This window comes from Chanos chanos, chromosome 5 (genome assembly GCF_902362185.1).
Source record: "Chanos chanos chromosome 5, fChaCha1.1, whole genome shotgun sequence".
Taxonomy (NCBI): Eukaryota; Metazoa; Chordata; class Actinopteri; order Gonorynchiformes; family Chanidae; genus Chanos; species Chanos chanos.
The window spans coordinates 45,352,525-45,369,094 of record NC_044499.1 but is presented as its reverse complement, the minus strand read 5'-3'; the positions used below and the strand labels follow the sequence as shown (position 1 = coordinate 45,369,094).

The window sequence follows — 16,570 nt, the reverse complement described above, 5'->3', positions numbered from 1 at the left end:
AATTCATTATTAATAAGCCTGTGAAATAATACTTCGCTATTATTCATAAGAGAGATAAGATTGCGGCAAACTTGGTAAAAGTTTTTTAATTTTCATTTATTTATTTAGGAAGAATAACAATAAAAGAACTACTTACATGAATACAAAACTGTTCAGGCACCACTGTGTCTTTTGATTTCCAATGAATATGATTTTAGTGGTTCTATTTTTGTTAAGACATATATGTACAACTTTCAACAGTTTATACAAAACTATATAACTTACAACCTGAGTTTCTGAAGCGCACAACATCACCTCACATTTAATACAAGAAGTGGGACAACTGCACAATCTTGAAATTCTGTTCCTTTCTATTGTTTGTCATAAACAAATATTTGAAAAATTTGTCTACCAAAACAAATTAGGAATAAAGCAGAAACGATAAAACAATAATTTAAAACCACACCATACTTCCTTCTACTATTTTGTGTTAGGCTACACATTTTATGTGCTCATCTGACTGTCAAGAGGAACCCAGATTCAGTTAAAAGATGTTATTGTTGTTGTTGTTGTTGTTGTTGTTGTTGTTTAAATTTGACATATTGAGCATGTCACGATTACACCAACAAAAGCCAACAAAAGCCAAAACACAAGCTTGCATTTCACTCCAGACACTCCTTGGTATATCCATCAGCTTATTTTGCATACTTGCATAAAGCCACTTTGTAGAGTTCTTTGTCAAAAGTCCATTCCCTTTTAATGCTGAACTCTGGGCGAAGTCTCTGTTAATACACTGCCCCTACACTCTGTGGCGGGCCCGGATGATGCACTGCACTTGGATGCTGTAAATGCGATCCCTGCTGGTACCAGTGATTGCTGTAATCTTCCATGTACGGGGGTGTTGAGCTGAGCGGTGGTTGAGGGAGCTGCCCTCTGTTGACCTGGTTGGAGTGAGTGCTATTGTCCCAAATGGCTGGCGATGGTGGAGAGTTGCAAGCCATAGAGTCGCTGGCATTTGGACTGTGCTCAAGTGGAACCTCGCCATTCTTATACAGCTTCTTGAACTTGGATCTCCGGTTCTGAAACCATATTTTGACCTGTGCAAATGAATAGATGAATAAGTAAGTAAGTAAGCAAGCAAGCAAGCAAGCAAATAAATAAATAAATAAATAAATAAAGAGGCAAGTATAACATTTAGGTTTAGTCTGCATCTTTGAGTCAAAGGTTATATTATGCATTCACATTAATTCAATATTTTTACCGAAATTAGCTGAGTGCAATGGGCTAATAAGCAGTAGTTGTGGCAAAGAGGTCTGAATAATCAATAAAATAAAATAAAATGAACAAAGAATTCGGTATATTTTGCCTCCCTTGGTCTAACTGGCAGGAAACCTTTCGTTCACGATTTTCTACTCTAAAGTTATAGCTAGATTCTTGTTCCTTTGTTGATTATTAAGGGAACATTTTTAGTTGAAAAGCTCCAAATCCATATTTACTGATTTTTAATTTTGCTTAAATATATCCAATGCGACATAGGCTGTTCACCTGTGTCTGTGTCAGGCCAAGCTGCGCTGCGAGTTCCGCTCTCTCGGGCAGCGCGAGGTACTGTGCCTTCTGGAACCTCCGCTGTAATGCAGCGAGCTGATAGCTGGAGTAGATTGTGCGCGGCTTGCGAATTTTCTTTGGTTTTCCATTCACCATACGAACTTCGGTCTCCGGTTCTTCTTTCACTGAAAAATATCAACCGCGTGTTTACTCACACTGACCTGTAGTTAAAATAGTTTTCCGAGTAAATCCAACTGTAATCAAGCAAACCAACACACAAATGTTTTCACATGTTAAATTATATTAATGAGACATTACAGGTCGAAAACAAAACTACCTACATTATTAAATCAAGCGTATAAGTAGGCTACTGGAATTTCTTTCTGGAAAAAAAAAGGACGGATTTGCTGTCGTATGTGTTCATTCTCACAAATCTCTACCAAGTGAGGCAGTGTTGTCAATTTTCTTTGCTGCTGCCACTTACTGCATGTTGCTTGTTTAATGATTTCAAATAAATTGTGTTTGTCGTCACTTTACCCATGCCATAACTACTTGCGCAAATACAAACTTTTTCACTACAGTCCTACACCCTATTCGGGCTATACTTTTGTTTTATATAACAGTAATAATAACAATAATAATAATAATAATAATATACGTTTTAATTCTAATAACGATAATAACAATCACAATATAAATAGCAACAACAACAACAATAATAATAATAATATTAATAGCATTTAATTTAATTATATGTTTGTACGTGTCTTACTGCGCTGTTTCATTGTCAAAGTTGTTTAAATGACTTCCCTTTCATAACTTCCAACAACGTCTCTAACGATCATTCTTTTTTTTTTTTTCTCCAGAAATGAAACATCATCATGGTTTGATAATGGTCACACATCTTTTCACTTTTTGATTGTTTGAAACAAAAGTGTTTTTGAAACGCTTGCACTCACTTGTTCTCAGTATAATTGTAAACCTGGCTTATAAAAAATACTCTTATATTGTAAATAGTCTTATGTATGTAAGTATACATCTGTTTAAATTGTACATTTTGAGTCTCAGTATTTATATCCAAAAAGGATACCAAAAAAACGGAAAAAAGACTGTATAGCATAATATAAGATAAAACTGACCAAATTGTCCCTTTGAAATAAGTCCAGTAGCTTTAAAGCAGACGGATCATTAAGCATTTTCTGGAGATACCGTGAAGACTTATAATCTCAGTCACTCGAGGAAAGAGTCAACATGAACAAAAAAAATCATGAGGTTTTCGTCGGCAACTCATATTAACTTGTATTCTGTAATTCAAATGGACGACCTCCCGGGGGAAAAAAGGAGTAAGACTACATTTTGTTCGGTTTATTTCCGCATCACCGCGGTGTCGAGTTTTTATTTAAAACGGTCCTTTATAATTTGCTCGTTTTAAACACTCTTTATTCTTGAATACCACATAGCACTGGTCTTACCTGCGCTTTGAGGAGGCGTCTGCAAGTCCCTGTTACAATGTCCGTATTGCCTGTAGGAATTGCTATATGGGTATTCTGTCTTGGTGTGGTACGCCGCTGTTCCTCCCATTCCAGATAAATTAAATTGATGATATGAATTCATGGGCTGCGCGTACGCCTGGCTTTGGTAATATTCGTGATGGCTGTGTGTTGTCTGGCCGCTGTAATAACCCATATCTGTGGCCGAGGACTCAGGGAGTGTTGGAGAGTCCTTAGACGTAGGATGGCAACTCATGGAGCCAGGAAGATCGGTCAAAATACCAGGCAACTTCTTGTCATATGTCGGTCCGCTCATCATGGGTAGCAGTCCGCTCGAGAAGCGAATGCACACAGTAATTTCCTTGTCCTATGAATCGTTGTAGATACTGGACTGTAGTTAAAAAAGAAAACTGCAGACGTGGAATGGCCGTAGCGCAAATCCTTGGAGAGCCGCCTCTCTAGTCGCTCGGCTGAAGTACTTCGGCTGTGGCACTGCTCTAGTTTGTGAAACTAAATTATAGAGCGCCCAGACGAGTACTGCGTTCCTATTGGCTCAGGACTTCCATTTTTTCTTGTTTGCCCTCAGGGTGAAGCAGATGCTCTTGAGTGAGCCCTTCCCCTGTGCCTTGCCGATGTCGACTTCATGTGAAATCCCACAGATACAACAATACGAAATTAACTTAGAAGAAATGCGATTTTCATTCAAAAGGACTGTAAAATCTGGCCTCACGGACGAAGCACTGTATATTATTTTCCACATTCCTCATTTGATAAACCATCGACCCATAAGAAGTGATCAGTGATGCTACCATATTCCAGAAGTACACTGAAAATGGAGTGATATGACGATTTTTTTCCTGTCTAATATAAAGCTGTGATTTAAAATACGCCGGCTTAATCAACCTATTAATATGGCTAAACTACGGCAAACTCCAGTGCCTGTATCCATTCTGAGACCTGATTGTCTCGAGACGATGTTGTCAGAGAGATTGAATCGATAAGAGTATCTCGACCCAAATGATCGCCCCCAGGTCATTCCATTGTGTGTACACATTTCTCATTATTGCTTTTAGGTGTGGCACCAGCGGCATCTTAACCTCCTGCACTCGGCTCTTTGGCCAGTGCTTTGTCGGTTCAGAATTTGAGAGAACTTGAGCGAGCGAGCGAGCGGGCGAGAAAGAAAGAGAGAGAGAGAGAGAGATGATGATGATGGTGATGACGATGAAGATAATGATGATGATGATGATGATGATGATGATGATAGAATAAGAAAACACTCTAAAGTCACAAAGACTTAATTACTGACCCGCTGAGAGTACATGGGCTAATATATCTGCCGCAAAATTTGGGCCTGTATTGTCAGACTTTCATATAACATAGGTGCATAAATGCGAGGCGTAATCATATTCCCTAAAGATATAATGGTATAATTTTTTTCAGTGTTGGGCAGACAAAAGTTTGAAACATCTATTTTATTTAGAAAACCATTCGTTTGTGTGCTGTGCCTTAATTCCCCAGTAGTTTATCTACACTGCACACGAATAAAACCACAACGCTGTGCATTCATACAGTATCTAAAGTTAGCATCTATAACTGATCTGTTTTCATTTACCTCAAGGTTTGTTATTCTTTGTGGAATCCCGAAATGATTCACTAGGCTGCTTGAGACCCACTCTACATGACCCCCTTTGCGTTGTCTGTAATCCACAGTTCTTCCAGTGTCCAATTCTTCGCTTAGGTTCCTGGTGTTATACTGCCACTCAGTGGTGGAAATGCAAAATACAACATTATTTTCACGATGACGTGGTAAAATGGACACAGGCTCACATGCATGACTCAAATGATGAATTCTTACGCCACCATCGCGCATGAGGCTCGGAGGAAAAACCACAGCCGGCCGGGTACATACATGAATTCAGCTCCTCGCTCACATACATACTGGTGCATGGAAATTAAATTATGAGACTTTCTGCCAGATTTTGTCTTCCTCAAAACATGTTTTCTTCTTATTTCTCGGCCAACACAGGCTTATATTATCACACAAATCTTTCAGTATTTCCTACTTCTGAACTGCATCAAGTTTCGCGCTATGACGATGTGCAATCGGCAGATGGCGATAGTGCCATGCTATCTCCCTTAGTCCTGTTATATGCTGGGTTTCAAAACTAGTAAATATAAACACATTTCTCAACAACTACTTAAAATGTACATTTACCTTCACAGAGTTCTTTGTATTTATTATTTTTATTATTTGTGCGTGTGTGTGTGTGTGTGTGTGTGTGTGTGTGTGTGTGAGAGAGAGAGAGAGAGAGAGAGAGAGAGAGTGAGAGAGAGACCCACTTGATTCTGTTCATCACGTGCCATTATTACTAGTTGTCCTGGAATGCTTTGTTAGCTTTGTGAAAGGACACAGTGAAGGCCAACAATGAAAGTAGCAGCAGGTGAAAGATTTACTGTTCATCATTTTCTTTCTTTTTTGCATCATAAGAGATTGAAGAAGAAGAAGAAGAAGAGATTTCTTCGTGACTTTGGTGGGAGCACTATTTGACATCTATTGTGTGTTGAGCTTTTGTTGTTTTTTTATGTTAAATGAGGAACCTCTTTTTTAGCTGACTCTGTAGCTCTTGGGACAAACTGCAATTACAGGATAAGTGTACAGTTCCACTACTTAGCTTTTTTTTTTCTTTTTTTTTTTTTTGAAGCAGTCTGAATCCCCCTTCCTGTATCTGTGACAAAATCTTTCAGATACTCCCAAAAACCCAGGCAGCTGCACAAAGCCATATCACTGGCAGGTTAAGAAAACCACAACCTCTTAGAGTATACACCAACACACAACAAGACACTTGTAAATCAACAACTGATGTCAGTTGTGAGTTTTTTTTTCAGTCATAGAGGACTTTTCAGGGGAATTATTTACAGTATGACTTTATGTTAAACTTATATTTCACCATTCAATGCATGTAGGGCCTATATATAATAAACATGAGACTGAAGCAAACTGTTATGGAGGAATCTCTGGAAGTGGCTTTCATCAGGGTTGAATCAAATGTAAAGGGTTAGAAAAGCTGGTGAAGAGGAATGTTTAGCTCTGTTTGTGTTTTTGTTGTTGTTGTTGTTGCTGTTGTTGTTGTTGTTGTTGTTGTTGTTGTTCTTGTGCTGTTTGTGCTTTTTAAAGAACACATGAGAGGAGTTTATATTGTGACACGTTGTTTTCATGTGTCATTTGTTAGGACTGGTAACTAATAGATAGCCAAGTATCCAAGCACACATACACATGTACACGGTATGCAAACAGACACACACTCGTGTACCCACACACACATACACACAAATAGAGAGAGAGAGAGAGAGAGAGAGAGAGAGAGAGAGAGAGAGAGACTAATGAACGAAGGAAGTTTGAAATTTAATTAAAGTTGGAGAGGAAATCAACAGATGCCCACCCCCTCATGTTTTTGTTACTCCCAGTGGAGCACACTGCTTACAGCGAGTTGCTTGACTTGGAACACCACAAGCGCATTTTGCTGTCATCCTGAAATTGTCACACATTTTATCACTGCCAAATGACTATTGTCATTTTTATCTGGCTAATAAATTGTATTTTATTACATTCAATTACATTATACCCCTTAAGTCCGTTGAGGCCACTATTGTTTTCTGCTCATAGCGGTCATGCAAAAAGAGAGTTTGATTGATTGATAGCAGAGATCTGCAAAAAGTGGGTAGAAGAGGGCAAGAACGTTTTGAACATTTGTTGAATAGATCAAGAGTTCTGACTGAGCGGGGAGTAGTGAACTCAGCTGGCAGTGTGAAGGAAGGAAAGAGGAAAAGCCCTGGGTAAAGCCTGCCTAATGCACTCCCAACGGAGAACAGCTGTCAAAGGACTCAAACACCAAATGAGTGCCGGCTGGGACCAGATGTTGTGAATGAAGACTGGAACTATCACACACCCACACACACACGCAAACACACACACACACACACACTCAAACACACACACACACATCCAAACACACACACACATTAAAACACACACACACACACATACATATACACATGTACACACATACACACACGCGCGCGCACACATACACGTGTACACGCTACACACACACACATACGTGCAAGCTGTTTAACACACCAGGAAGAAAAAGGCCCACATCCACACACCACCTGTGCACATTAAGAACTTAAAGACCAATTTAATGGCATTCTCCTATGTGCTGGTTCACACAGGACAACCTTTGCAAGACACCTCTGCCCCACATGGGCCCTTTTACTGAGCCCTTTGCACCATTAAAACTGCACTGACGTTTGGACATCAGTGTTATGTTACTCTTGGAGCACAGTTCACAGCAGGTGCACCCCTAATAGTGTGCACTGACATACACTTTTTACTGGAGTATTGTCCTATCATTCCTTAGAGACAAACGTTTGATTTAAAACAGACACCACATTTCAGCACAGATAATTAATGAAATACTTTAACTATTACTGTAATCAATTTTATCTCTTGAATGAAAGGTAAAAGAAGTAAATATCTGGAACACAAATATAAATCATTCCACAGGGTTGTTAGAAATACATGAAAAGGAAATATATGCATTCGGAATTATACAGAAATTGGTCTTGACATTAACTCAATGAACTACTGTTTGGTATATATTGGTGAAACTGTTTTTTTAATCACCGCCAAAATAAAAAACCTCAGTTTTTATCAGTGTTTGTCTGTGGGCACAATGTCATCGAGAATTAAAATCTCATGTAAGAGCTTGTAAGGTTCCAACTGTTTCAGTCTAAACAAGGAGTCAGCCTAATTCTTAGCATAGATCCTGTTTGGTAAGAATAAGGTCTCTTATGTCCTCACTGAATTTTTTTCATGGACAGCACTTTTCTGCTTGACTTGACTTTTCATTCCTTTTTCTACCAGTCTGGCTCTCAATGCTGGAATCTCAGGGAACGTCACTGTTTTAGCCGCTGTTGGTGAGAGGAATGACTCGGAAGCAGCTGAATCATCCATGGCAACCGGAATGTGAGCTGAAGGAATGCATTAATTTAGTTAGAGATCCACTTATTTTTGAAGTGTGGATAGCAAAAAAGAGGAGGAGGATAGAAGTAGTTTGTGGGGGAGGAACTATGGAGTGGAAGAGAGCTCATTTCTTTTTTATGTACTCCTGCCATTGTCTTCAACCTCATCTAATTCACCGCTGCTTCTCTCACTGCATTTAAATTGCCAAATGAAGCTCCACACGGTTTTAGCACAGCATTTTTTTTGGAGGGGGGGGGGGGTTGTAATGTGCTCACCTAGTTTTAATAGGTTTCACAAAAATCACTCAACGGAACCCATTGCACCAAGCCCGTTAGACCTCTATCCAGACAGCACTGAACAGAGGCGCAAAGATGCATCACTATGATGAAGCAAAACAAGTCAGGGACCTGCACACTCCTGAAGCGTTTTGGTTCAACAGGCTAATTGGAAAATTACGCTTTTCAGTATGAGCATGTTTCTGACTCAGCTCAAGGGAGTGTAGCATCCTGAGGTAACCACATATGTTGCCTGTGGTCAAGATAGCCAGGAAAACCCCAGGTGTCCAAACGACACCTGGGGTTTTTCTCTCTTTCTCTTCTTTTCCTCTCTTTTATATTAATTTTTGAAGGATACGTGTCAGCACTGACTCTATATTTAATTAAAGTAAAGAACCTGGGACAGAGCTAGACTCTTATCTGGCCATAAAAAGACAAAATGAAAACATTTGTTCCGCTTTCTTGTTCAAGGCCAGAGGATTGCTTCAAGGATAAATTAGAAGATGAAAGCGGCTCTAAAATATGCCAATGACATCAACTCTTCATCTTCATTTATATATATATATGCATATTCGTAAAGAATATCTATGTATAGGCCTATTTATAAAGTGCTGAATTTTATTTTTCAGTATGTTTCAGGCACACTATGGACGTGTAGCATATTTCCCAGTAGTAAAATTCTAATTCACTAACCTACCTCATGAATATAACCCAGCAACGTTAAATGACTCCCACTGACCTGATATTAACTGTGCAAGGATCCAGCCATTTACGTCACTGGCAGTGAGAACACATATGTTCCTGAAGCACGCTGCATGTTAATCATGACAATGTTTTCTGTCTGTTTTTTAACCTTAGCAGTTGTGTGTAAATGATCCTTAAATTGAATATAGCTTTGGAATATAGCTTTGCACAACTAAGGCTAATATGACATGAGATAAGAGCCCCAGGGAACTTTGTGCTAAATTCACAATCAGCTGGGCATGTATCAAAACCTTGTGAAAAGTGACTGAAATGAAATGAGAATTTTGCAAAAACCTTTTCACCGTCTTTGGTGAGCAGATGTGTCATTTAGCTCACATGTCCTGGCTTGACTAAGACATACTGAGTTACCACAGTGTCATTTGGAAAAAGAGAGAGAGTGAGAGAGAGAGAGAGAGAGAGAGAGTGGAATTATCCCACTCAGAATGAGAGAGAGAGACAAGGAGGATCCTTGTGAAGGGAAAAAGCAGGCAAGAACAGACAGGTTTGTCAGGAGATTGTTGGTTGTGAACGTTTAATAATAAGAATTCATTTCTATGCTTTGCGGTGAGAACAACCTGTTTTTCACATATGTTACCCCTTAGGCTTGGTCTCTCACACTAACAACACATACCAGCATGTAAAAAAAAAGCCATTAGACTGTTGAAAATTCATTTTTATTTTCTGCTCCAAATCCAGGGCAATTCATATTCACCAAAAGTAGCCTTTTTTTTTCTCAGGAAACTGATGTTTGTCCCATTAACACTGCTGTGTATGAATTGTCCTGTATCATGTTATCTTGGAAATTCCATTATGTATTCATCACTTTTGTCTGATACATTTCTAATTTCACCGGCTGCATGACGAGGTGTTGCGCATAGCCGAGTGAGAGCCACAACAAAGGCTTCTCTCTTCTCAACGTCAAGCAGAACTATTGCTTTCTAATGTAAAGACCAGTAACAAAGACAAGGCTATTCTTGTTTTCTCAGGGCAAGGCTCATTACTGATTCCTTCACAGAAAAACCTCTAAATGTGCTTTTGAAGAGAGTAGGGTGGTCTGGATAAACTATTACATATTTGGATCAAGCAAATCTCTCCCCCATCCCACGCGCTTACGAGCAAGTACATGTTGTATGATTACGGGGCTATCCATTATCCATTTCATCGTGAAGGACTGAACAGAAAACTCTATTTGTCCATTTGTAAAAATGGTAGCTGTCGTTTGCAATGTGATTTGTGATACAAATTATACTACCACCACCGCCCCCCTCCCCCTCCCACCACCCCCAACCCCCCACCTTCCCTAGCTGGCCCCCTCATTTTGGCAAGCCAAGCCTCTACCTCTTCCCCCTCACACCCCCCGCCCCCCGCACTAATGAATGGTCATTTAATGATCTGAAAGAGACGTTCAATTGAGTAGAAAACATGCAGGACAGTGGAGCGCTGCTCCTCTTGTCCAAAGGAACAATGAAGTACTCTCCACTGCACTCTTTTCCCCTTCTCTCTCTCTCTCTCTCTCTCTCACTCTCTCTCTCCCTCTCGCTCTCTCTCTCTCTATCCCTCTCTCTCTCTCTCTCTCTCTCTCTCTCTCTCTCTCTCTCTCCCTCTCTCTCTCTCTCCCTCTCTCTCTCCCCCCCTCTCTCTCTCTCTCTCTCTCTCTCACTCTCTCTCTCCCTCTCTCTCTCTCTCTCTCTCTCTCCCTCTCTCTTTCTCTCCCCCCCCCTCTCTCTCTCTCTCTCTCGCTCTCTTTTTCTCTCTCTCCCCCTCTCCCCCCCCCCCCCTCTCTCTCTCTCTCTCTCTCTTCCTCTCTATTCCTTCCTCTCCCACAGTCTCTCTAGCATTTGTGCACACACAAAGTTCTGGAATCTTCTATGTAGTAGTTGTTGGATCATAATGCATTGGTTTATAAAGTCATGTGGTTTGATGTTTTGAAAACCAAAATTTCCAGTTAATGTTATTAGTACAATTTCCATGCATTATGTGGGAGCTATATCATCTGCATATACAAAACTGAATCATCCAGCAAGTATATTCCCGATAAACACAGACAGGGTAACGAAATGCCAAACATTTTTTCAGTTTTACAGTCTTCAAAAGTATGCAGCGTTTGTTTGTTTACTGCAGTTTTATTTGCAGGTCATACAAAGCCAGGTCATGAGCAATTACTTACCAGGCCCCATGAAGTCTATAGGGGGCCTTCTGAGACAATTTTATTAATCAAACAGGAAGGAAGGAGACTGGGCCTTTTAGTGTTCATCCCACTGACAGAGATGACAATACACACATCCAGAAACATCCATCCAACCTCCAGCTGACGCCTTGTAGTCAGCACACAGAAAACAGAGCTTAGGGAAGGTCCAGTAAATCAAACCAATTCGCCGTCAGCGTGACCGCCAGCCTTGTAGTAATGGCATGAAGGGGAGGACAGATGTTAGTTGCGGTGCCAAATACAGTAGGTTTATTTTCCCAAGCCAGGTACACCAGAAGAAAAGCGCCAATACAGGGGAAAACATTACTGAAATATACAGTCACTAAAGTGTGATGCCGAAAGTTACTAAATTTTGGCTAAATGAACATGGCAAGAAAGATAAACCTCAAATCAGACACCTAAATAACACTGACCAGTACTGGTGCACTGGTTTCAGCAGATGCTCCTGGCAGCTTACCTGGGGAAAAGGAAAAGAAAAAGAAAAGAAACTCGAGTGACCTGGGGGTTTTTAATACCCAAGGCAGAAAACATTTCTAACTGGCAAATATAAATCCTCTACAAAATATAATAATACAATAATTTACACATTAATAGACAGTACATATTTCACACATAATTTACAATCATAGATACGCACCATAATACTTATCTCAGTTGCACGTTTAACTATTATGTTAGAATATTGTTTGGTAAAGTTATGTGGTAACATCATAAAAATTCGCCATGCTCAGTTGGCCACCACAGAGTGCAAGAAAATTCATCAATCAGTTCATTTCTGCTTTATTTACAAACGCTGCCCTGGCGAGTCTGGGTTCGTCTCGGCCAGCCTCAGTTTGGCCACCTGTCCCTACGCAGCACAAATGATTTTTTTTTTTTTTTACTCTAACAAAACAGTGAGTCCATGATTCATTACAATTGAGAGCGGACGGTAGCTCTGTTACAGTTATTGAAGATGGGACTGGACATCTCAGAGCACTGCTGCTGTGTAATAAGGGACCAGAGAGAGAGAGCAACCTCCCCCTTTCCCCATCTAATAGCATCATTATTCTCTGGCCTATCTGCAGAATTACATTTACCCCTCATCACTGTGATGATACATCACCCTTACTGTCACAGTGGCCATCAGGCAAGTGACAAATAAGGGCGCTCGCTCTCTTTCTCTCCCCCTTCTCTCTGTGAAGATGATGTTATATAAAGATGTTGTTATACACGCCTGTCGATATACATGTAGAATTTTCCATGACACCTGAACCTCACCAAAACCGCACGGTTGAGGGAAATGTAGAGGTGACGGTGTCCAGAGATGGAGGAAATGTCAGTAATATGTTAAAAAGATCTGATGGAAGTATCAGGGGGAACGTAGTTCTGACAGGGGGCTCATCTTTCTCTTACTGAAGCGAGCATTATGAAAACATTATGAATAATTATGATTGTTTCTTTTATATCATTAGTGAAATGGTGTCATACGCTACGTTGTAATATTTAGTTGCCCACATCTGTTCACATGACCAACTTAAATGACAACAAGAGTCAACATCTCACAGAATTCTTTTTTTTTTATAATTAAGGAACAGATCAAGTTCATTTGTACCATTAAATTAAAATGAATGGAGTCATCACTAATATTCCCCAAGGTATAGAGCACTTAGATTCTATTGAATTATCCCAGCAAACATTTAATAATTTATTGATTAATGTTCATGTCCATGTTTGTGTTCAGTTCAAAGGTAATTAGTGGAGGCTATGAGAAATGTAAGAGAAACCTTAAAAGAAATCCATCAGACTTTAAAAAAAAAAAAAAACTTCCCTGCTGAGTACAAAAGATAGTTTCTTCGTCTTTTCTTTACCTTGAAAATTTACACACTGTAAAGTTTCTCATGTTTCTTTTTTTTTTTTTAGATGTTGCTTTGGAACAAAGATGCACAATCTTATCTGACAGGGTTTTCTTTTCTCACACGTTGTTATATTCTTCTACATTTGAAGGTCAAACATATCCACTGTTTTCATTAATACAAAAATGCTGTTTGAGGCTTGCATCTGGGACCTTGCAGTTCAGTTCACTCTCTGAACCCTGCTACGAGAAAACCAGGCTTCGGGCCAATTCTGACTCCTCCGGATGAACTTTTTAATGCGCAAGTTATCTATACGTTCCCTCTTCTAACTGAAACTGTGCCAAAATACCAAAGCAAGACAAATAAAAACAGAAAGTTAAACCAAACTACAGGGTACACAGGAAATGTCATTAATTAAAATAATACAGACGCTGATTTTTATTGAGTTTGAGGTAAGTCCTACTCTTTTAACAATATTATTCAGAAGAATCCTCACAACAAATCTTATACATATAAGCTCAACTCCAGCTTACTAGTCCTTCCCACAGATGTTAGAGATGATGGAGAAGCATGGGAACCATATTAAACCTGTATGATGTAATTTCCTCTCAGTGTCCTCATAATGCATATCACATTACAGGACCCTATGTCCGTCTCATGATATCTTAAACATACGTAGCGTGTATCGTGGGTTATGATATCGGCGGGAAGTCTTAGCAGTTGCAATGCAGTTGGGAATCCGTGGTCTGTGCCTTGTAAAATCATTCATAGTTCCTTAAAAGCACATAATAAAACCACCATCTGGGACATCTCATCTACGCTCAGCTCACATTATTTTAATTCATTAGAGAGTCTTTTTTATTTTATACCATCATTGATGCAATTTATGTTTTTTTAATAAAACAGGCTACTTCTGATCCAGAAAGATCCAGACAGACTTAACCTAAAGACAAAGGCTATTTATAACAATAACAAAAGTTATTGTCTAAACAGAGCATTATCTTATCTATGCCAAGCACTATGAGATATTAAGCTTTTTCGTTGCTTTGAACACCGTGTCATATGCAAGGTTGAAATATTCAGTTGTTCATATGTGTGCACACGTGCAGCTGAAATTACTCAGTTCTCAGAAAATGCTGTGAATCAGTGTTGAATGTGGTACAAGGTTAATAACAGACATGTTTAACCCTGTTCATATCTGTGCAATGACATGTCTAAATGTCTGCTGTGTAAATGAGACACTCCTATATTTCCCAATTCAGTTTCAGTGTTCAGTGTGCGTGTGCGTGTGCGTGTGTGTGTGTGTGTGTGTGTGTGTGTTTATTTGTGTGCATGTTACTGTATATATTTTAAAAAAAAGCTGTCCACATCAGTTTTTAAAAATGAGATATCTCTAATTTGCCAAAATGGTCACAAATAGTTAAACAGTAACCAGCATTTATTCACTGTAGCTTAATTTGTGCAGTAAGTCATTAGTTTTGAACTAAAGCAGCTGTTAGTAGCTTTAGCTGCAATATATGGATTTCTGACAGCTCCTAAAATAGCAGATAGAGACACAAAAGGTCATATCAGAGCTGGCAGCCATGTCAGGGTTTTAAAAGACCTCAGTGTCTTCCTCAGCAACAGCCATTTGGAAAGCACTGCACACATAGCAACTGTGATCTCCATGACAACAGCAGGCTTTGCCATCTAGGTGCAGAGTTACTGTCTGGGTGAATAGCTGGCAATGTACTCCTCTTTGGTTTTTAGACAGCATGAGTTTAGTCACCCCGGTGTAATCCCATGTTCATGGTTTGATTTGAATCTCATCCACTGACAGTCACTTTAGCTAACAAAATTATACAAACTAATGAAGTAGGAACATTCATTTAACCAAATGAATGTTAAGAAAAAAGTTTGTTGTTGGACAAATTTAATTTTATTTTTGCTTAACATGTTTCTATACGTTGATTTTTAAGTGGCCGCTAAATGTTGCTTTCCTTTTACAGCACCATTTCTCTGATGTTTACTTAGGGGTTCGTCCTTTCATTACCGCTGTCTGAGTGCACTTGTGAAGATTAAAAGTGTTTTGTTTGGGCAGTGGGTCCACAATGTGTTTACACCAACCGACAAGCTTAAAATGGATCTGTAACAGATAACCCTCAATGGCCTGGGGACAAGAGGATGGACCAGAAAGATCACCCATGAGGGGCAAAGGGCAGCTAAGCTATGGAGAACACTGTGCAGTCAGACAGCCCTTTACAATTCCATGGAAAACATGACCTCGAGTGCTTACTGAGTAACAATCACATCTCAGGTATTAGAGACTGCACAGGTGCAGACAAGACCTGCCCTTTGGGACATGGTTAGAGAGAAACCATGAAACCTCTAGTCTTTCAGTCTTCAGTCATGTCTGGGTGATGGGCATAGTCTTTACCGACATTTAGTCCATTCCAAAGATCTCTGTTTCTGATATTCCCATAACTGTTAATGCAGACTCGCAGTGTAACAAACTAATAGATACTGACTAAATATTAAAATATTCATTTTGCATACGTAAAATGTGGAATGAACGTCTGCTCAAGATGTGAAATGGATTCCAAAAGGTCAAAGGGAACACATTTTGAAGGGGGAAGGAAAGAGGGAGAGAGAGAGACAGAGAGAGAGACAGAGAGAGAGAGAGAAACTGAAGGTACAGTGCTGATTACATTTCAAGAGTAGGTTGTGGTTGAGGCTAGGGGTCTCTGGGGTGGAGTCAGTGGCGTTGGGGGCTTTTGTTCTTTATTGTACTGAGACTGGTGTACATTTACAGAGGGTCCGGGGAGCCCATGAAGGAGAGCTGGCCTATTGTTATCAGACTGTGCCTGACATAAATGGCACGAACAGACCAACAAAAGGGGAGCTAGAGAGCCATCATAATAAACTGTGTTAACAACATGAATGCATTCTAATAAGCTTGTTAAGTCTTAATCCCAGATGTGCACACAAGTAATACACATAATCTAGAGTAGAGATCTTACTTTGCTGAATTATGTTCATACACACTCTTCCACGATCTAAATGTATATACGCTGAAGTGCGCTTTGATAATTTTGGTAATCTATGAAAAAGATTGATGCTTGCTTTTCATATAGAAGGTAGACAGCAGAGCAGAATGTATCAGTTATCATATTGAAAAGATTCAATGGAGACTAGTGGTTGACGGTTCCGGGTGAAATATTTGATGTCACGTGATATCTGGCATTCATATGATGCAAAGTATCAGAAGCTTTAAAAGTGGAGATTGTTTTTTAGAACCCATATTTCGTGGAAAAGTAAAAAAAATTCAACGTCAGTATAGTCTGATTTTGCTAGTAGTTATCAATACTTAATAAAAAGAAAGCACAGCTTCATTTGTTCCTACTCGAAATTTAAAAATACGCGCGCGCACAGATAAATTAGAGTTATGCTGAGACTCAAACTGATTAGATCATCATTATCATAAACTCAAATCA

The 16,570-nt window shown here is 39.5% G+C and overlaps 1 protein-coding gene across 1 annotated transcript; it reads right to left on the bottom strand.

Annotated features, from left to right (window-relative positions):
* Positions 1 to 764: 764 nt before the first annotated feature.
* Positions 765 to 3,333, bottom strand: dlx3b (distal-less homeobox 3b). Its single transcript, XM_030775693.1, has 3 exons — positions 2,997 to 3,333; positions 1,525 to 1,709; positions 765 to 1,076 (listed from the first exon to the last, which is right to left on the bottom strand). Exons 1-3 carry the CDS (start codon positions 3,331 to 3,333, stop codon positions 765 to 767), a joined length of 834 nt encoding a protein of 277 aa, XP_030631553.1.
* Positions 3,334 to 16,570: the final 13,237 nt, after the last annotated feature.